General features: G+C 40.6%; 1 protein-coding gene across 1 annotated transcript; it reads left to right on the plus strand.

Moving 5' to 3' along the window:
• Positions 1 to 4,450: 4,450 nt before the first annotated feature.
• On the plus strand, positions 4,451 to 21,738 carry LOC308104807 (myosin heavy chain, fast skeletal muscle-like). Its single transcript, XM_080455335.1, has 41 exons — positions 4,451 to 4,488; positions 5,121 to 5,162; positions 5,287 to 5,505; positions 5,587 to 5,730; positions 5,977 to 6,133; positions 6,227 to 6,254; positions 6,345 to 6,453; positions 6,577 to 6,669; positions 6,753 to 6,816; positions 7,082 to 7,180; positions 7,264 to 7,367; positions 7,912 to 8,050; positions 10,000 to 10,118; positions 10,724 to 10,873; positions 10,967 to 11,137; positions 12,786 to 13,089; positions 13,412 to 13,476; positions 13,756 to 13,843; positions 13,957 to 14,074; positions 14,200 to 14,323; positions 14,429 to 14,565; positions 14,913 to 15,168; positions 15,663 to 15,905; positions 16,030 to 16,206; positions 16,296 to 16,441; positions 16,559 to 16,649; positions 16,734 to 17,123; positions 17,234 to 17,360; positions 17,532 to 17,650; positions 17,739 to 17,935; positions 18,028 to 18,211; positions 18,301 to 18,466; positions 18,610 to 18,734; positions 18,844 to 19,152; positions 19,261 to 19,464; positions 19,544 to 19,669; positions 20,244 to 20,414; positions 20,498 to 20,602; positions 20,705 to 20,800; positions 21,412 to 21,540; positions 21,645 to 21,738. Exons 3-41 carry the CDS (start codon positions 5,299 to 5,301, stop codon positions 21,663 to 21,665), a joined length of 5,802 nt encoding a protein of 1,933 aa, XP_080311461.1. The 5' UTR covers positions 4,451 to 4,488; positions 5,121 to 5,162; positions 5,287 to 5,298; the 3' UTR covers positions 21,666 to 21,738.
• The last annotated feature ends 338 nt before the right edge of the window (positions 21,739 to 22,076 follow it).

Raw genomic sequence — 22,076 nt, forward strand, 5'->3', positions numbered from 1 at the left:
ACACCATTCTCACTAGCCTTTTGTCCCTCCACACAAACACCATCACCTTGAAATTGTGAGTCATTATGCAATCCCCCACTCCCAGGTTAGAATTTGAAGCCCCTCTGATACATGGTGGTTCGCCTCTGTTTTTACGCAGGGTACCACACACATGCGTTTGCAACCCCAGCAGACGACTACACATGGAAACAGAGTTATAAAAATGATCTATAAAAAGCTTGTAACCCTGGTTTGCTAAACCATCTAGAAGAAAGACAACCGTGTCAGATAAGGTACACTTTTCTCCAACATAGGGCTTTATATTGAAGCAGTACCCAGAGATTGAATCGCACAAGATGTAACTCTTTATGCCGTATCTGACTGGCTTTTGAGGGTTATAAACTTTAAAATTCAGGTGCCCACGGAACGGAAGTGTACCTTCATCAATAGAGATGCACTGATCCGGTTTGTACAATTCCTTGAATTTCCCCACAATATAGTCCAACACTGGGCGGATTTTGAACATCTTGTCCCCTGGCACATGGACAGCGCTGTTGTCACTAAAGTGCAGAAAACTCCAGATGAGCTGAAAGCGGTTGCAAGACTTGAAGAACGGTGTAGCGATCATCTCATCTGTCGACCAGTACATCTACAAAAGGGGGGCCACGGGTAGGGGAGGGAGATCGGAGGCGTTTGTCCTGTGCCTTCGGCATGGCTCAAACTAAAGTAAACTACTCAAACTATCAAAATAAACTGATTAGTAGCAGTATACAAACTACTACTAGTCAAAATAATACATAAAATAAAATTAAAAAAAATCTCAACTCGACTCAACTAATCCAATGCTCTGTCAACACTGCTCTCTCTCTCTCTCTCACCGACAACATTACGTACCTACACCCACAGCAGCCAGCTGTGAAATGAGGCTTTTAATGTGTTTTTTTGTATTATCACGTGACTTGGTTGTCGTCACGTGACCTGGTTGTCGTCACATGACCCAGGAGACCCAGACATTGTAAGAAGGTGCGGACAAGCACCTCGTCGACGGCAGGCAACGCCTTAGCAGAGAAAAACGAGAAATCTTGTCGATGGCAGGCAAAGAGTTAATACATTCCTGGCTCTTGGTGTTTGATATTATGGTAAGTTTAATTGATCATAGCTGTAGAAAATGTAATAGTTTCTCTTACCAGGCGACTCAATGAGGTACCTGTAGATGTCCTGGTAAGCAACCAGGGGCCATTGTGTATGATCGTCTGTGCAGTCCTTACTAATGTACGGACAACAATCGATTCCTATGCTGTTTAGTTTGCTTAGGTATGGTTCTTTGTCCACTGACAACAGGGAATCCATGTAAGCCATCGCGATTTATTAAAAAATGTCTATTCTGTTGAAAAATCTGATTTGAAAATCGCGGAAATAACATTGAATCGGACGAGAGCCAATACCTTTTCCCCCCAAGCTGACTCCGCCCCCAGCTATGACGCGCTGATGACACCACGCCGTGTGCATGTATTGAGAGACTGGAGGGAGGGAGAGAGCAAGAGAGAGCGCATGCGAGAGAGAGAGAGAGGGAGAGAGAGAGAGAGAGAGAGAGAGAGAGAGAGAGAGAGAGAGAGAGAGAGAGAGAGAGAGAGAGAGAGAGAGAGAGTATTCGTACAGAGTAAGCTACAGACCGATGTGCCCCGATGTTTTTTACCATCATTAATGTTCATTACACTTGCCTTTTAGAACGTTCAAACTACCATTTTACTAGAACTACCCAGTAGAACAAGTGAACTGCATAACAGCTGTCTGTCTCATTGATTGTCAGTGGCAGGCAGCATGCATGTGCACATCAAATCACAGTACAAAACCCGACATTTGATCAACAGCAAAATATAGATTAATACATTTGACAACATACAGCCAACATCCCAAAATTATGAGTCTTAATATCCAGCAAGTAGCCTAATAGAAATTAATAACTGCAAAGAAATTCAAAGTTTAGGCTATCAATATAATACAAAAGTAGAGAGAAGGAAGCTGTGACCTCACCTGCGCTCTGATGGAGCGAAATAACCCTTTTGCAAACTGCAAGCAAATCCATGTTCTGTTCTCTTGTCAACAATGATCCAAATGGAAAGTTTATTTCAGCAGCTAGAATGTGACAGTTTGACATAGTTTGAGCACGTTTTTGGTGGGCAGCTCCTCGTCTCAGTTAATTGCCTTCACCTGCTGCGCCAGGCCAGGTGGCCCTACCCAGGCCCATGAAATTAATAGGCAGTCATAGTAGCCAATTAGAATGAAATCTGCTAAAACTGACTCATATACTGACACAGGACTATATATAGGCTATATAATGTCGCTGTCGGGTGGAAAAACTGTTAAAATGGTGAAAATAGCCAATCTACAAGCTATAATTATTAATAATTAAGAAATACTATATTTTAAATAGTGAAAAATCTACTAAAGTTATTAGTGCATGATATTGAGACTAATAGTCTATGACTTTGTACAAATATTGGTAATTTGCCAATACATTATTTTGTGAACTATTCTTGTACTAAATCAAAATTAAATCATCCTTATAACCTTCAAGTAAAATTCATTATTTCCGTGGACTTGAAAATCATTGTTTTATCATTGTTTTATTTGATGGCCTTCCTGCCCTGGCATTTGGCCTTTGTGCCCTCAAAACATGTACAATACCAAAGGCCAAGTGGCCTTGCCCCTAAAATGACGAAATTCCAGGCCTGGTGTATAGAGCATTGTCACAGGTATAGACTCATTTGTTTGTTAATGTTGCTACCCTTTAAATGGCCATGGCCAATAACGTGGCATTGGGTGCTTAAAGTTAAATATTTGAAAAACTACACATTATTTCAAAGAAAAAGCCACCAGGCCACTAATGAGTTGTGACAGGTGTGATTGGTGATGAGTGAGAGCAGGTGAGAGGGGTGAATTTGAATTTATTTGTAAAACTAAGAATTCCAAATGATGATCACCTCAACACATTGTTGAGGACAGGGATCGAACCAGCGACCGATGAATTCACAGGCTGCCTCTCTTCTCATTGAGCTAGAGATATGGCCTCCCTGATGGTGTTGATATCTAGAGGTTTTTCCGTCCGTTATGAACCAAGCCTCTGTTTCACTAACTACTCTAGATCACTGGTTCACAAAACATTTACCAATAAAGATTTTTTTTGTCTCCTCGGAATGGAATCTAGTGAAAATAGTCGATCTACAAGCTCACAACGCGTTGCTATCTGAAAAGTTGTGAGATTGTAGATCGGCTATTTTCACAAGAAAGTATGTCATACATAAAAAACAACTACTCTCAGCACTTGAAGATCTGAGGGGGGCGGTTTGGAACATAATATAGGCAGGCAGTCATAGAGGTAGGAAGGTGTCAGACCATTTAGAGCTTTATAAACTAGTAAAGCTGATAGGCAAGCTGTGTCAACAATCTTGGACCGTGTCAGCTGTGTGAGAGAGGCTGTGTGTGCAATTATACATGGCAGAGTCTGTTAGTGAATGTATTCATGGTGAAATGTAATGCTGAAATGAAATGTGATGAGTACAAGGAATGGAAATAACGTTAAGTGAGACACTTTTTTATGGACCGGTGACAGTGCCCCTAAGGTGAAAGCCTGTCCCGTTAACCCATTAAAACTGGGAAAGCATCTGTGTAACCACTTTAACCATTATTTTATACTTTGGCTACTTTGGCTCATAGCTTGTAGATCTGCTATTTTTGAAAAATCATAAAAATGTTTGAAATCTCTGAATATATATGTTAACTCAAATTGTTGGGCGTACCTGGAACTAAATATTTTGAGATGGAGTCGGCGGCCAAATACATAATAATTGTGGGTGGTCCATGACATTAAAAAGTGTGAGCACCACTGATAATATAGCAACATAGGTTTTTCAGAAAACTGTTAGGATTTAGAAGACATTTGTAGAATCGTATCTCAGGTATTAATGGGTTAAGCCAGTTTTTTTGGGGGTGAAATACTCCTTTAACAACTCATAAACATTTGAACTGTGACCCTGACTAAATACACGTCAAAACCACCAAAAAGTTTTGTGAAGTCTGAAGTAGAATATAATGGAAATACACAAGTAAAATGACAACTCAAAATTATACTCAAGTACAGTATTTGAGTAATTACTTATTTACTTTCCTCACTGAATATTAACATGTTCCAAATAGTGTATCTGAAAAGACATGCTGTAATGACTAAATGAAGAAACCCAGCACCCGACCACCCTGCCAATTAAACTATTTATACCACTATTTATTGCCACTGGCATGGACATTAACCACGTAGCCAAGCAGTATCAAGTGAATGTTGGAAGTATAATTTTACAAGTTTATTTTTATGTGTACAACAAGAATGAAAGGACCTTGTAAGGCAACTCCTACTTTTACTTTCTGCATAGCATGCAATGAACACCTAATATAAGGCATGCTGAGATGGTTGACACGTACCCATTGCAGAGGAGTTCAGCGTTCCATTTAGTGGTGAGTGAGACTTTATCTGTCCTTCATAGTCATATAAATGTTTTAGAGATGTTAGTTATTCATAGTCAAAATAATAATAATAATACATCTATCATGTTAGCTATTCATTTTTTAAATGACTCCGTACATAGTGCCACATAGCGACAGACATGATCCGAGGTTACAGACACTGAATAATGAGTGGACAGAATAATTTATGTTATATTGAACCATTTAAATGATTGATTGTGTATTATTGTATTTATAGTGATATGGTTTAGGTCAGATTTGAATTAACTTTTGTTCATTCATTTTGATTTAGACATTTCAATTATGTTATGATTATTTAAATAATAATTTACATTGTGTGTGTTTTTACCAGATACTTTCTTAATCTTAACCAAGTAATTATTTGGAAGAGTACTTTTACATCTACTAGAGTTATTATTAGTTTAAAGTAACAATATTTTTTACTCAAGTAGAGTTTGGCTAGACTGCCCACCTCTAATGTACCCTTAATTCATACAATGGAATTAAAGAAGAAAGAAATCTAGCATTGCTTCAGTACAAATAAAAAAAATCATGATTACAAATTGCATTAAATCATCAACTAATGTTAATGTCCTCAACATGATGTGTTTTTTCACTCTTAGGGGTTGCACTCAAGATTCTACTGCTACTGGTAGTGGGGAAAAGTGAGTGTTCATAATCTTTCTAATAAACCTACAATAAGCTATAACCATAAGAATAGTCCTACAATTATCTGCTCAGATCTCAAGTGAGAAAAGGCATCAACACCATCTATTTGTCTGTCTACAGAAAGCCGCCACCATGAGTACGGACGCAGAGATGGAGCAGTATGGCAAGGCCGCCATTTATCTCCGTAAGCCAGAGAGGGAGAGAATGGAGGCTCAAGCTGCACCCTTTGATGGCAAAACTGCAGCATATGTGGCCGATGTTAAGGAGCTTTACCTCAAGTGTAAAATTTTAAAGAAGGACGGTGGCAACGTCACCGTGGAAACGCTCTTGGATAAGGCGGTAGGTAGAGGTGTATCTAAAATCAAATAGTGGCTCAGTAAAAATCACATTACATTCTGAGGTTGTGCTTTTTTTTTTTAGGAAAGAACTGTAAAGGAGGCTGATGTCTACCCTATGAACCCTCCCAAGTATGACAAAATTGAGGACATGGCCATGATGACCCACCTCAGTGAAGCCACTGTCCTGTATAACCTCAAAGAGCGTTATGCAGCATGGATGATCTATGTAAGGTTTTCTACATACTGAGTCGATAGCGAAGAAAGAAAAATACAGTGTACAAGTTATATCATCAAGTGAAAACCATAGAAAAACAAATGCAAACAAACTCTTCTGAAGTTAACTAGCTCATTAGTTGATGCCACTTGAAACTCGTGACTGTAATCCCAGCTCTAGTGATCCGTTGTGCTAGATATGTGGCATGCTCAGTGCTATGTTGTATGATGTTATTGTTCTCTCTCTTCTCCCCTTCAGACCTACTCTGGCTTGTTTTGTGCAACTGTGAACCCCTACAAGTGGCTCCCAGTGTATGACCAGGAGGTTGTAAATGCCTACAGAGGCAAGAAGCGTATTGAGGCTCCACCCCACATCTACTCTGTCTCTGACAACGCCTATCAGTTCATGCAGATGGGTACGTACTACTCAGGACAATGTCAAAACAATAATATAACTTTAATGGTTTTGTGGTGTATCCATGACTAAAAGCTTGCTTTACATTTTACAGATAAAGAGAACCAGTCTGTCCTGATCACGTAAGTTTCCCATCTACTAGGCTTTAAAAATAGAACATTGTACATCAATTCACTAACTGCATTTCTCTGAATATGTGTATTTATAACCAGTGGAGAATCCGGTGCTGGAAAGACTGTGAACACCAAGCGTGTCATCCAGTACTTTGCAACAGCTAGTTCTGGTGGAGAGAAATCGGCGGCCGATAGCGGTAAAATCAAGGTATATGTACAGGTTTTTAACTTCAACAAATACATGTTTTTGAACATAAAGCATTTGTATGCAATATAGCAATTCAATTTAAAAGAATTCTGACCAAATGTTCAATTGTCTAAAACATTCTAGGGGTCACTGGAGGATCAGATTATTGCAGCCAATCCCTTGCTGGAGTCCTATGGTAATGCCAAGACTGTGAGGAATGACAACTCCTCTCGCTTTGTAAGTATAAATAATTACACTTTATTAGAAAACCTGCAATAATTCCACAGTGTAGATGCAACTAATTGTGCTATATCAAACAGGGTAAATTCATCAGAATCCATTTCGGCACAACGGGTAAACTGGCCAGTGCTGATATTGAGACATGTAAGTATGAAGTTCAAAGATGATAAAATATATGCGTTCATTTGAGGATTACATTTTGAGTTATGTACAACCCATATAGATTATTATTGTTATTATTATAATTATTATTATAATTGAAATTTTTATAATTATAATTATAATTATAAGGGTAATTATAATTATAATACTTTTTATCATTATTATCATTATTATCATTATTATTATTATTATTATTATTATTATTATTATTATTATTATTACTATGAGTTATGTACAACCCAAAAAGATCTGCTGGAGAAGTCTAGAGTGACCTATCAGCTTCCTGCAGAGAGAGGTTACCACATCTTTTTCCAGATGATGACCAACCACAAACCTGAGATTATTGGTAAGTGGAATTACTGATGATGCAGTGAGAACATAAATGAATGAATAAAAACACATGTTCACCATTTTTTAATCCCTTTTAAGAAATGTGTCTGATCAGCTCCAACCCCTACGACTTCCCGTTGATCAGCATGGGTCAGATCACTGTGGCCAGCATTGATGACAAAGTGGAGCTGGACGCTACTGATGTCAGTGAACATTTTTGTTTCTTTCTAATACTCACTATAGTGTGAACTGCAGTCAGTTGCTCTGCAAAATGTATTTTATAAAGCAGTGGTTCTCAAAGTTTTCAGGCCGTGACCCCCCAAACTAATCCTATTTGAACTGGGGACCAACCCATCCTGACAAGCACTTGGAATTGTAGCAGTTGAGGCATTACATTTAGTTTGACTCGGTTCCACAGATAAATATTGTGAAAATAGCCGATTTACATGTTTTTACCTCTTTCTTAGGTAATATTCGACAATTTGGCCAATGTTTGACAATTTGAATAGTATAGTTTGTTGATTACTTTTGATGCAGTAATGGTCTTATTTGTTTTATTTCAACTTACTTTGTATAGGTCTTAAAAGTCCTTAAATTGTCACTTTAGAAATGTGCAGATACCATGTATATACACTTATACTGTATGTTGGTTTGTTAACTGTTGAGTTGTACACAGTTCTAAATTATGTTTGTTAATCTAATGCTTAATCTCAATCTTTTGAATACATCTCTGCTTATTGACATCAGGAGGCTATTGACATCCTGGGCTTCAACGGTGAGGAAAAACAGATGATCTACAAGTTCACCGGTGCAGTGATGCATCATGGTGTCATGAAGTTCAAACAGAAGCAGCGTGAAGAACAGGCAGAACCTGACGGCACGGAGGGTGAGCTAATCTTTATTAATAATAATAATAGTAATAATAATAATAATAAATTATTATTATTATTATTACTATTATTATTATTATGTATCATTAACACGGAGGGTTAGCTGCATCTACTAGCTGTATTTACTTACATTCTAAATGGACTAAGCTAAATATATTTTCAATATATTTCCATTATTATTATTGTCTCCGCCAGGCCGAAAGGCATGGCGAGAGAGTATGTTTTGCCCCCTGTCCGTCCGTCCGTGTCCATCCGTCCGTGTGTTCGTCTGTGAACAGCTAATCTCCGGCACCGTTGGCTTGATTAAAGCGAAACTGTGCAAACACACTCCCTGGATGCCAATTCAGAACCTCTGCCTCAAATGTTTCACATGGGCCTGTTATAGCGCCACCAGGAGGCCGATTTGTGCAAATCATTGACAGTACTCCTACAGATTTTTTCCAAAAAACACGCAAATCGGTACACAGTATCTCTATAGTCATTAAACCAAACAAGTCTTTCAGATTTCTCATATTCCATCCTGATTGGCTAAAAATGGCTTCCAAAGTTTGCAGGAGTGCTCCGTTTTGAACAAAATGCCTCAAATCATGAACACAGCATGCAATTTCCTTGAAATTGTGCACGCATATTTCCACTATGCCGGGGAAGAAATGGCACTTGAAAATGTTCAAATCAGCCTCATGGTGGCGCTATAACAGGCCGATTCGTGTTTTTACCTATAACTGCACCGATCTGTGTAAAACTTTGTAAGCGCACTCCCTAGAGGTCAAGGAAAAACCTTTGCCCTGCATTTTTCACATCTGCCTTTTATAGCGCCACCAGGAGGCCGACTTATGTAAAACAATTTTTTTGCTATTAAGCCTAAATATTTTATGCAAATTTCACGCAAATCGGTACACATGATCTCTATAGTCGTGTGATCAAGACTGATGAGTTGGATTTTTCATATTCCATCCTGATTGCCTAAGATTGACATCTAAAGTTTGCAGTAGTGGCTTGTTTTGAACAAAATGCCGCAAATCATGAAAGCAGCATCCGATTGCGGTCAAACTTTGCACGCACAATCACACTATGTTGAGGAACAAATGCCACCCTTTTAACATTGGCCTGTTATAGCGCAGGTCTAATTTAGCAAAACAAATTCATGAATGTAGTGTCCGATTGCCGTGCAAGGCCTAAGAAGAAATGGCACCCTTTTCACATTGGCCTATTATAGCGCCACCAGGAGGCCACAATAACCTACCTGACCTGGCGGAGACCTGTGCTCCGAGGAGCACTTTTTCTAGTTTTTTTAAATATTTTACCGTTTACGGTGGCATGGTGGCGCAGCCGGTAGCGCAGTCGGTTGCGATGTCGCCTCACAACGAGAAGGTCCTGGGTTCGATTCCCACTGTGGGCGCTGGGGGCATGTTCTCTCCTCCGCGTCATCAGTGCCCATACCTTAGGTGGGGTTGGCGAAAGGGCCTTTCTGTGTGGAGTTTGCATGTTCTCCCTGTGTCCCCTATGGTAAATAAATGTGTTCCTTCCACACGCTACACCCTTCCGGGGAAACTCCACCCACATGTCAGGTGATAAGAAGCGGCCTGCTCACTCCTCATGCATTGAAGGAAGCATGAGCTCAGTTCGGGGCTCTCCCCAAGCTGGCAGAGGGAGAGTAGCACCCAGGATTAAAGCTTAGGCAATTGGCACTGGGTAAAAGAATGGGTTACAAAAATCGTGGTATAAAAAACTATATATATATATATATATATATATATATATATATATATATATATTATACTGTTCAGACTGATGATTATTTGGTGTACCTATGATCCTAGATTACTATCTCTATGCATTTGATGTATTAATTTGTGTTTACCTTGCTTACTGTATATCACACTCTGGATTAAGAGCGTCTGCTAAATGCCTAAATTGTAAATTGCAAATTGTATGATCATTTCAGAGGCTGACAAGATTTGCTACCTGTTGGGTATAAACTCAGCAGAGATGCTTAAGGCGTATTGCTACCCCAGAGTGAAAGTTGGAAACGAGTATGTCACTAAGGGACAGACTGTGCCACAGGTGAGTAAATTACATTATTGCCATGTTCTGATTTCATACACACTTTATATTCTCAACACAGCATACCATTAGAACTCTAATATCTTTTTGAGTTGTGTCCAGACTGTCTTAAATCATCTTCTGTAAAAACACCCGGGACAGACTCTTCTCCCTTCTGGCTCCCAAACTGTGGAACAAACTCCCCATTGCAGACTCAGTCCCAATCTTCCGCCGTAATCTGAAGACTCACCTCTTCAGACTCCATAGCCCGTAGCACTTGCCGTAGAACTTGCCCTAGCCTTGATGACCTTGCAGGCTTATGCAAAGGCTAAATGTAATTTCGATGGCATGTTATGTAGACAGATGCCAGGTTAATCTGTAGACCTGGCATCCAAGTGTATAGTTTCAATGTGCAGATTATAGATTGTTTTAGATTATAATGTTTAGACTGATGATAGGTTCTTGGTTTACCTATGATCCTAGATTACTAATGCAATGCATTTGATACATTACCTCGTGTTTTCCTTGCTTACTGTAAATCACTCTGGATTAAGAGCGTCTACTAAATGCCTAAATTGTAAATTGTGTAATTCACACCCCTACTAATAACGTTCCTATTTCCATAGGTAATGAACTCAGTTGGTGCCTTGGCCAAGTCCCTCTATGAGAAGGAGTTCTTCTGGATGGTCGTTAGGATCAATGAGATGCTGGACACCAAGCAGCAGAGAAACTACTACATTGGTGTGCTGGACATCGCTGGTTTTGAAATCTTTGATGTAAGCATGGACTTGTTTTAAGTGGGAGACTTATTATTTTTGTCACAATTACACAATTACAAGAAATTGGGCTAATGATATTTCCACTCACAGTTCAACACCCTGGAGCAGCTGTGCATCAACTTCACCAATGAGAAACTGCAACAGTTTTTCAACCACACCATGTTTGTTCTGGAGCAAGAAGAGTACAAGAAGGAAGGAATTCCCTGGGATCTCATTGACTTCGGCATGGACTTGGCTGTCTGCATTGAGCTAATTGAGAAGGTATTATTATATTTTATTACACGGCTTGGTTGGATGCTTAATTCTGATTGGTCAATCACTGAATTCAGCTGTGTGTTATTTCTGGATAATGACCGATGAGCTCAATAACAGACCGCTGTCTAATCAAAGGCTCAGAGCACCTGTGCTAGTTGATTTTGTGCACCTGCGCTAGTTGATTTGATGTAAACAAACACACAATGTCATTTACAGCTAAACATTGATCTCAAGTGAAGAAGCGAAGAAGCGAGAAATAGAAATGCAGTAACCGAAAATTGATTCTATTTGATCAACACTTCCTTGTTTTCCGAGTTGACCGTGTCCGCACGGCGTAACACTTATGGAACACTTTCATTACCGTAAGCAAGGACATACTTTGTTTTCTTGTAACTTTTGGGTACATTTATTAATTTATTTATTAAAGGAATTTCCCCACGGTTTTCTCACCTTTTCTATGATGTTATGATATCCTAGGATGAGTGGTACAGTAGAAAAATGTCATAACTCCATCCCGGGTCCGTCACAGCTAAAAACGCGCGCCTATGGCCCTTGCGCTAAATCGCATATTTGAATAGCTTTTTTTTGTGAGATCAGACGTTCATAGTGACAGAATACTATCCAACGTGACTGTCTTGAATGCGCCCCACCGAAATTCTCGCTAGACGTGAGAAATCTCGTTTCACTTTAAGTAGCCATTTAATTAGCGGGATAATTTATGTTGTCTAGAGGACGGGCGGGTGGACGGACGTCACAAATGTAACGTGCGGAACAGCGAGGCGTACCATTGCCCCGATCCGCACCAAACTTGGCACCAACACTGGTCAGGGGTCTGCCATCAGAATAGACACAACAGGGACGGTGCCACAGGCGCACCCTTAGCCTACCCCCACTGTGTTCCTATTGGTTGTACTTTAAACAGCCATAACTCCACTTCCCAGCTTGCTAAACGCCCCAAACTTGGTTGGTGCTCTTAGACGGTCCAATAAAGACAGGCTGTAATTACTTAATCCCTGCCCCCTCAGTGTTCCTATTGGCTGGGCTTTAACACCCATAACTCCAGTTCCCAGCATGCTTAACACCCCAAACTTGGTAGGTGCTCTTAGGCGGCCAATTTGGACAGGCTGTAATTGCTTAAGCCCTGCCCCCTCTGTGTTCCTATTGGCTGGGCTTTAAACAGCCATAACTCCAGTTCCCAGCATTCTTAACGCCCCAAACTTGGTAGGTGCCCTTAATTGCTTAAGCCCTCTGTGTTCCTATTGGCTGGGCTTTAAACAACACTTATTATTATACTATTATATATTATCATGGACTTGACTGTCTGCATTGAGCTGATTGAGAAGGTATACAATCATTATTATACTATTATATATTATCATGGACTTGGCTGTCTGCATTGAGCTGATTGAGAAGGAATACAATTAGTATTATACTATTATATATTATCATGGACTTGGCTGTCTGCATTGAGCTGATTGAGAAGTTATACAATTATTATTATATTATTATATATTATTATGGACTTGGCTGTCTGCATTAAGCTCATTGAGAAGGTATACAATTATGTTGTGCTTTAATGGACTTGATGTTAATATAGTTTTTGTCATTGGCACTTCGTTTGTGGTGATTTGTCTCTTTTGTCTCCTTTACAAAGCCCTTGGGCATCTTCTCCATCCTTGAAGAGCAGTGCATGTTCCCAAAGTCTTCAGACAAAACCTTCGCCGAAAAGTTGCTTGACCAGCATCTTGGGAAGAACAAGGCCTTTGAGAAGCCCAAGCCGGCCAAAGGCAAGGGTGAGGCCCACTTCTCCCTGGTCCACTACGCTGGAACTGTGGACTACAGCATCACAGGCTGGCTTGAGAAGAACAAGGACCCCCTGAACGACTCTGTCATTCAGCTGTTCCAAAAGTCTACAGTTAAACTGCTGGCTGTGTTCTATCCTCCTCCTGAGCCTGAAGGTATGTTTATTAATATAATAATATGATATAATGTGTTCTATCCTCCTTCTGAGTCTGAAGGTATGTGTATTAATGTAATAATATGATATAATGTGTTCTATCCTCCTCCTGAGTCTGAAGGTATGTTTATTAATGTAATAATATAATATAATGTGTTCTATACCCCACCTGAGCCTAATACTATAAACACTCAGAATTTGACAAGAAGGGAGGAATTTTCATTCTGTATATCAAAAAATATATGTCTGTTGACTTTAACAAATGAAGAAAAGGAGGGATGGGGGAGAAACTGTCCACTCATGATTCTAACCAATATAAACAGATAGCACAAAGAAGGGCGGCAAGAAGAAGGGTGGTTCCATGCAGACTGTGTCTAGTGCTTTCAGGGTAAGAATATTTATTCATTATTATCAACATTATATTCCTGTGAAAAATAGGCATGTCTTTTCATGTTGGAATTAAACAATTTCTGTATCACATGATGTGAGCTTGTAAAGCAGCTATCTTTGAATGGCTGAAGTTTAAAACAGGGCTTAAGTGGTTAATGTATGTTTTAGAAAAATCTAAATCTGTAAAGTAACTAGAATCTAAAGAGTTCCAATAATTCTAGTGGGGGGAAAAGTACAATATTGTCTTACTTTTTACTAATAATAATTGTCTCAATAGGCGAACTTGGGGATGCTGATGACCAATCTGAGAAGCACTCATCCTCACTTTGTGCGTTGCCTGATTCCCAACGAGTCCAAGACTCCAGGTAAACACTGAAAATAAACATTTAAACAAATGATTGTGAGGTGGCCATTGAATGCAACTTTGGCCAGTGTGTAACTATTTTGTCCTAATAATAATGAAGCAACATCTTTACAGGCCTGATGGAGAACTTCCTGGTCATCCACCAGCTGAGGTGTAACGGTGTGCTGGAGGGCATCAGGATTTGTACAAAGGGCTTCCCAAGCAGAATCCCCTATGCTGACTTCAAGCAGAGGTATTCATTCCTTTTTCCAGCAACTTTTTGTTCCACACCTATTAACACAAAATGACCCACTTTTACAAAACAGGTACAAAGTACTGAATGTCAGCGCAAAATGACCATGAACTTTAAAAAAACAGGTACAAAGTACTGAATGCCAGCGCATGTCCCGATGGCGCGTTCATGGACAACAAGAAAGCCTCTGAGAAGCTTCTTGGGTCCATTGACGTACCTCATGATGAGTACAAGTTTGGACACACCAAGGTAAACACACTCCCAATCTGGTTTAACATTATCCAGAGAGGATTAAAAGTAGATTTTACGGTTGTTTAGTTGCTCAATGCTCAGTGTTTGTAACATTGTATTCAGGTGTTCTTCAAAGCTGGTCTGCTGGGTGTCCTTGAGGAGATGCGAGATGAAAAGCTGTTTGCTCTGGTCACCATGACTCAGGCTCTCGGACGAGCTTACGTCATGAGGAAGGAGTTTGTCAAGATGATGGTTAGGAGGTAATATGAAAACATCAATTCAATATTAAGTACAATTTGTAAGTAAACATTGTCATTGCTGTTCAATAAAACAAAAGTAAAATGTCATATCATTATAATAAAAATAGCAAAAATTGCAGAGGAAGCTTTTGATGATGGTGGTAAGGAAAAACACTCCCCTTAAACAGGAGAAGAAACCTTGAGCAGATACGGGCTCTAGGACGGGTGGCCATCTGCATTTACCTTCCGACAACAAAAGAAACAACTATGACACAATAATAACAGCTTTAATAACAGGCTGCAGTCGTATTACATGGAAACCCTCGATCTTCAGCTAAATCATGATCCATTGAAACGACTTTCCACAGAGAGGCCATTTACACCATCCAGTTCAACGTGCGCTCATTCTGCAATGTGAAAAACTGGCCATGGATGGGGCTGTACTTCAAGATCAAGCCTCTACTGCAGAGCGCCGAGACTGAGAAGGAGCTGCAGAACATGAAGGAGAACTATGAGAAGATGAAGATTGACCTGGCTGCTGCCCTGGCCACGAAGAAGACACTGGAAGAGAAACTGGTGGCTGTGACGCAGGAGAAGAATAACCTTGCAACGGCAGCGTCATCAGTAAGTAGCTACACTTGTACAGGAAATGTTGATAATATTTCATATTGTTTATCATCCTATCTTAAATATTTTATCTAATGTAGAATGCAGATGTGGACCATGGCAGAGAATGTCTGGTGGTCGAACGGCTGTTGGCATCATTGTATAGCTACATGGCTACCAGCACAAAGGCCTGACCCAATTTGTGGGGGAGGTTGAATCTGTATATGCCACTGCTCCTCACCCACGTAATACTATAGTATATTATTTTGGAGGAGGTTGATAGCCTCCAGCTTCTTCCTTGTCCTCACCTCCGCTACCGCCTCCGTACCGTCCAGGCTCTGACAATGATAGAGCCTGCATTCTTCATCAGCTTGTTAAGTCAGTTAATCTCCCCTGTGTTAATGTACCCCCCCCCCCCCCCCAGGAAGCAGCTGCAAAACAAATCTCATATATCTCACCCAGAACAAATGCTGCAAAAATGTCCCTCACTTATCTTTTTCATTGACAACCAGGGAGATGAAGCATTGAATGATGCTGAGGAGAGATGTGAGGGTCTTATTAAAAGTAAGATCCAGTTGGAGGCAAAGGTCAAAGAGACGACTGAGAGACTGGAGGACGAGGAGGAGATCAATGCTGAACTGACTGCCAAGAAGAGGAAGCTGGAAGATGAATGCTCTGAGCTCAAGAAGGACATTGATGACCTGGAGCTCACCCTGGCCAAAGTGGAGAAGGAGAAACATGCCACTGAAAACAAGGTTCAACATTATACATAGCCGTCTTATAAAGTTATAGAACAATAATGATCCATTCATGATTATACACTCAAGCCGTCTTATCAAGTTATAGAACAATAATGATCCATTCATTCATGTTATTCAGGTGAAGAACCTGACTGAGGAGATGGCCTCTCAGGATGAAGGTCTTGCTAAGCTGACCAAGGAAAAGAAGGCCCTCCAAGAGGCACATCAGCAGACTCTTGATGACCTGCAGGCAGAGGAAGACAAAGTCAACACTCTGACCAAGGCCAAGACCAAGCTGGAGCAGCAAGTTGACGATGTGAGTTTATCAAGTCAATTGGATGTTTTGAACGTATACGGTATGTCTATTATTGTACTGAATACTAAGACAAATATATTGTTGTGCAGTTGGAGGGTTCTCTGGAGCAAGAGAAGAAGCTCCGCATGGACCTTGAGAGAGCCAAGAGAAAGCTTGAGGGTGATCTGAAACTGGCCCAGGAATCCATCATGGATCTGGAGAATGACAAGCAGCAGTCTGATGAGAAGATTAAGAAGTAATGTGGACCACAATATGAATAATTGATAGTTATTTTTATTCATATTATGTATTATTAATATGAAATGCCATGGATAAAAACTACCACTAAAATATGATGTACTGTATTCCACAGGAAGGACTTTGAAGTAAGCCAGCTTCTGAGTAAGATTGAGGATGAGCAATCTTTGGGAGCCCAGCTGCAGAAGAAGATCAAAGAACTCCAGGTATTTATTTTATTCATCTTCTTTAAAATCGTTGATAATAAGTAAGTGTAAATTAGGATTTTAATATGTTCATTAATTTGAAAGGCTCGCATTGAAGAACTGGAGGAGGAGATCGAGGCAGAGCGTGCCGCTCGTGCCAAGGTTGAGAAGCAGAGAGCTGACCTCTCCAGGGAACTTGAGGAGATCAGCGAGAGGCTGGAAGAGGCCGGTGGAGCCACCGCTGCTCAGATCGAGATGAATAAGAAGCGTGAGGCTGAGTTCCAGAAGCTGCGTCGTGACCTCGAAGAGTCCACCCTGCAGCATGAAGCCACTGCTTCTGGTCTCCGTAAGAAACAGGCGGACAGCGTTGCAGAGCTAGGCGAGCAGATCGACAACCTCCAGCGTGTCAAGCAGAAACTGGAGAAGGAGAAGAGTGAATACAAGATGGAGATCGATGACCTGTCCAGCAACATGGAAGCTGTTGCTAAGGCAAAGGTAGAATAGAATGCGTGTGTGTAATTCTTTACAAATACAAGAATTACTAAAACAAGGGAATACATTGTAGGTTACTTCAGTGATTGAATATGTCCAATGTTAATCAACAGGGAAATCTTGAGAAGATGTGCCGCACCCTTGAAGACCAACTCAGTGAAATCAAGGCCAAGAGTGATGAGAATGTTCGCCAGTTAAATGATATTGGAGCTCAGAGAGCAAGACTGTTGACGGAAAATGGTAAATGTTCATCGTAAAGTGTAGTAGCCTACATGGTTTGTCAATAGTACTTGAGCAAATTACATAATTAGAGATAATGCTTTGATCAGCAGTCATCCCAGAAATGTAAGGAATATATATTCAACAAAGATTATTGAAAAGTTTGAAACAAATATTTAAATTTCTAACTAGGTGAGTTTGCTCGTCAACTTGAGGAGAAAGAAGGTCTCGTCTCTCAGCTCACCAGAGGCAAGCAGGCCTTCACCCAACAGATTGAGGAGTTGAAGAGACACGTTGAAGAGGAGGTTAAGGTAAGGAACAGCTTCTTTTTTTTTTTTACAAATAGTCTTTTTGTAATTATATCCAGCTGACATGTCTTTGGCATTTTTCTTTTGACAGGCAAAGAATGCCCTTGCCCATGCTGTGCAATCAGCTCGCCATGACTGTGACCTTCTGAGGGAACAGTTTGAGGAGGAGCAGGAGGCCAAGGCCGAGCTGCAGCGTGGAATGTCCAAGGCCAACGCTGAGGTGTGTCAGTGGAGGAGCAAGTATGAGACTGATGCTGTCCAACGCACTGAGGAGCTGGAGGAAGCTAAGTAAGTGATCAGTGTTTTTACAACATCAGGTACCACTCACTATACAAAATATTGCTCTAAATAATTTGATTCCATTCAAAACTGATCAACAGGAAGAAGCTCGCCCAGCGTCTTCAGGAAGCTGAGGAGCAAATCGAGGCTGTGAATTCCAAGTGCGCCTCTCTGGAGAAAACCAAACAGAGACTCCAGGGTGAAGTGGAAGACCTTATGATTGATGTGGAGAGGGCAAATGGTTTAGCTGCCAACCTTGACAAGAAACAGAGGAACTTTGATAAGGTGCTTTGACATAGATTATTTTAGAACAAAATCATTCTTGCCTCCTTAAACTGGGGTAAATGACACATTTCGTTACAAATGCTGTGCAGGTCTTGGCAGATTGGAAGCAGAAATATGAGGAGGGCCAGGCCGAGCTGGAGGGAGCTCAGAAAGAGGCTCGTTCTCTCAGCACTGAGATGTTTAAAATGAAGAATTCCTATGAGGAGTCTCTGGACCACCTGGAGACCATGAAGCGTGAGAACAAGAACCTGCAACGTGAGTTTTTAATAACAGTACGAAACAAAATCATTTAATGTTCAAGATCAGGCTACAACTTTATTCAAATGCAAATACAAATACAAATACAAAATAGTTAATATTTGGAAAGTTCCTCATTCATTATTTCCAATCAACTGCAGAGGAGATCTCAGACCTGACTGAACAGATTGGTGAGACTGGAAAGAGCATCCATGAGCTGGAGAAATCCAAGAAACAGACAGAGACAGAGAAGTCAGAGATCCAGACAGCCCTGGAGGAAGCTGAGGTAAAACTTTTACCAAGTTTTCAACAAGTTTTATATTCAAACAGTGTAGCAGTATATGATCGATGTTACATTAAAAGGTACAATCTTTTGATCCTGTATTACATTTTAGGGTACTCTGGAGCACGAGGAGTCCAAGATTCTTCGTGTCCAGCTAGAGCTCAACCAGATCAAGGGTGAGGTTGACAGAAAGCTGGCAGAGAAGGACGAAGAGATGGAGGGGATCAAGAGGAACAGTCAGAGGGTGATTGACTCCATGCAGAGCACTCTGGACTCTGAGGTCAGGAGCAGAAACGATGCCCTGAGAATCAAGAAGAAGATGGAGGGAGACCTGAACGAGATGGAGGTTCAGCTGAGCCATGCCAACCGCCAGGCTGCTGAGGCCCAGAAGCAACTGAGGAACGTCCAGGGACAGCTTAAGGTGCAAAACATATTAGTTAGACACATATTCAAACAATGGAACTGCACTGAACAAGTCACAATCTGATGTTCCTCTTAACTTGACCACCCCAAATGTGATTTATTTTAGGATGCCCAACTGCACCTTGACGATGCTTGCAGAGGCCAAGAAGATATGAAGGAGCAAGCTGCCATGGTGGAGCGTAGGAATGGCCTGATGGTTTCTGAGATCGATGAGCTGAGAGTGGCTCTGGAACAGACAGAGAGAGGCCGCAAAGTGGCTGAACAAGAACTAGTGGATACTAGTGAACGCGCTGGCCTGTTGCACTCCCAGGTAAGTCAATAGAAAAACTCAACATATTTAACATACAAGTCATGCATACTTGCATTGCTAAACCGAATCTTTAATTTAGAACACAAGCCTTTTGGGCACCAAGAAGAAACTTGAGAGTGACCTGATCCAGGTCCAAGGTGAAGTGGATGACAGTGTTCAAGAAGCAAGGAATGCTGAGGAGAAGGCAAAGAAAGCCATCACTGATGTAAGTTAGGATGACCGCCCCTTATCCATTATACCAGGACAATTAGACATCCTTTTGGCATGCTTAATATAAACGTACAATACAATACAGCTCGCTCATGGCATGCCATGTTGAAAACCGTTGCTCTAGAATAGGCTACAACAGAGAACTAAATGCTAAACTTGTCTTATTCAAACAGCCATGATGAAGATCATAGGGAAAAAAGGAACATCACTATTTTCAGTCTTTATATCAGAAATATTTGCTCAGGGAGACAAAGAACATTCTGAAACCAACATTCTGAGGTGCTGGCTTCTGGCAGATGGTTCAGAATGCTACAGTGCAGACTGACCCCCCATAAAGATATTTACCTGGTTTGTTTCCTTCTGGTCTTATGACACTAGTATCTGTTTATTACCTTATTATTACCAATAACATTTTAATTAGCTATTTTTCTCACAGTCAACATGTGAATCTTTTATCTATCTATGTACATTATTTGTATATTGTGATTTTTTTGTGTGATAAAGCAGCATAATCTTTTCCTAGCGGTACAATGAAGTTTATTTTATCTTGTACAAACATTACTCTCCAGGCTGCTATGATGGCAGAAGAGCTTAAGAAGGAGCAAGACACTAGTTCTCACTTGGAGAGGATGAAGAAGAACCTGGAGGTCACAGTCAAGGACCTGCAGCACCGCCTGGACGAGGCAGAGAACCTGGCTATGAAGGGAGGCAAGAAGCAGCTCCAGAAACTGGAGGGCAGGGTAAGATGTAGTTTACTTCAACACAGCTTATAGTCAATGAAATAAGAAGAAATCATTTCATTGTACATCATTCCATTGTGAAGGTGCGTGAACTGGAGGGAGAGGTTGAAGGAGCACAGAGAGGCGGAGCTGACGCTATTAAAGGTGTCCGCAAGTACGAGAGGAGAGTGAAGGAGCTGACATACCAGGTACTGTATATCATGTTCATTTAAATAACCATCATGCCACTGACTAAATTAAAATAAATTGCATGAACATACAACTGATGTTATAAATTCACTTTACTTCAGACTGAAGAGGACAAGAAGAATCTTGGCAGGCTTCAGGATCTGGTAGACAAACTGCAGATGAAGGTGAAGGGCTACAAGAGGCAGGCTGAGGAAGCGGTAAGACAAATATACATCTTTAGTTGTGGTTGCCATGGGCATAGTGTTGTTGTCATAGTTTAACTAATGGAATAATTAAAGGTATAATAGGAATCAGTTGTTAATATGACCAACAGCAGAGCATTTTTCAGTGTCCATCTTGCTGCTTTCCACAAGCGGAATATGTAATCTCTAGCTTGCCATGTTTCTGCAGCATAGCATCCACACGGCGGTACTGCAATGCACTGCACACATGGGCGTTGTGGAAGCTCTGACCTTATACTGTAACATGGGTGCTGAAAGGAAAAGCATGCACATGCTGCAGACGCAGGCAGTGTGTTTCAGGCCTAATGGTAAAAGTCCATTTCCAAAATGGACTACAGAAAGCAATAGACTTTGTTTCCTATTAGCTGCAATTTTTGGCTCGGGGTGCCGAACAAGAACAAGAAAACAGCCATGATTGTGCCATTCCAATGAGAACCTGTCAAGGCTCACTCATAAACATGCTACATGGGCCACTGTATTTGTCACAACCACTCATTACAATTTCCTGAAATTGTCTTGTTTGGACTATAATTGTAAGATGCTCTTTTCAAATATTGAGGCTTTGAACCATCTCTATCATATTGTAGGAGGAAGCAGCCAACACTCACCTGTCCAAGTGCAGAAAGGTTCAGAATGAGCTGGAGGAGGCTGAAGAGCGTGCTGACATCGCTGAAGGCCAGGTCAACAAGATGAGAGCTAAAAGTCGTGACTCCAAGGTAATACATGTTCAATATGAAGGGTCATTGTGTTGACTATCTTTAACTAAGATTTAACTAAAGATTCATGTTGAATATCTAAAATTATATTCCTATTGTTACAGGGAAAAGACGCTGCTGAATAAGTTCTCCAATTCAAGTCACCGTACAAAGTCATAAAATATGACCTATTGTATTCAATAAAGGTGCATTCTTGTATTCTTGTGTTTCTTGTATTCATTACTTTGTCTTGTCATACTTATTTATTGTGAGGTTTGAATTCTGGGTCCAACTCACATGTCCACTATACCATTTTAAATAAATATGTATATTATCATATGAATTGTGATGTTTAAAGCTGGGCCAGACTGAAGCCATTCTTTTTGGGTACAGAATTAACCCCTGCAAGGCCAAAGACTTCACGGTCAAAGTGGGTGACAATGTTATCACAAGGAAAGAAGAAATTACCTACCTGAGTTGTATTTTATAAATCTTTCCAATGAAAAAATAGCAACAAAAGTAATCAGGAAAGTCAACCAAAGAACAAGAATTTTGAG

This window comes from Gymnoscopelus braueri (assembly GCF_963280865.1).
Source record: "Gymnoscopelus braueri genome assembly, chromosome: 17".
Classification (NCBI taxonomy): Eukaryota; Metazoa; Chordata; class Actinopteri; order Myctophiformes; family Myctophidae; genus Gymnoscopelus; species Gymnoscopelus braueri.

What these genes read in the sequence shown, in the direction of transcription:
- LOC308104807 (XM_080455335.1), top strand. Translation starts at nt 5,299, where the DNA reads ATGAGTACGGACGCAGAGATGGAGCAGTATGGCAAGGCCGCCATTTAT. An exon ending in CTGGCCTGTTGCACTCCCAG is followed by an intron (nt 19,465 to 19,543) that starts GTAAGTCAATAG and finishes TCTTTAATTTAG; the next exon opens with AACACAAGCCTTTTGGGCAC. An exon ending in AGAGGCAGGCTGAGGAAGCG is followed by an intron (nt 20,801 to 21,411) that starts GTAAGACAAATA and finishes ATCATATTGTAG; the next exon opens with GAGGAAGCAGCCAACACTCA.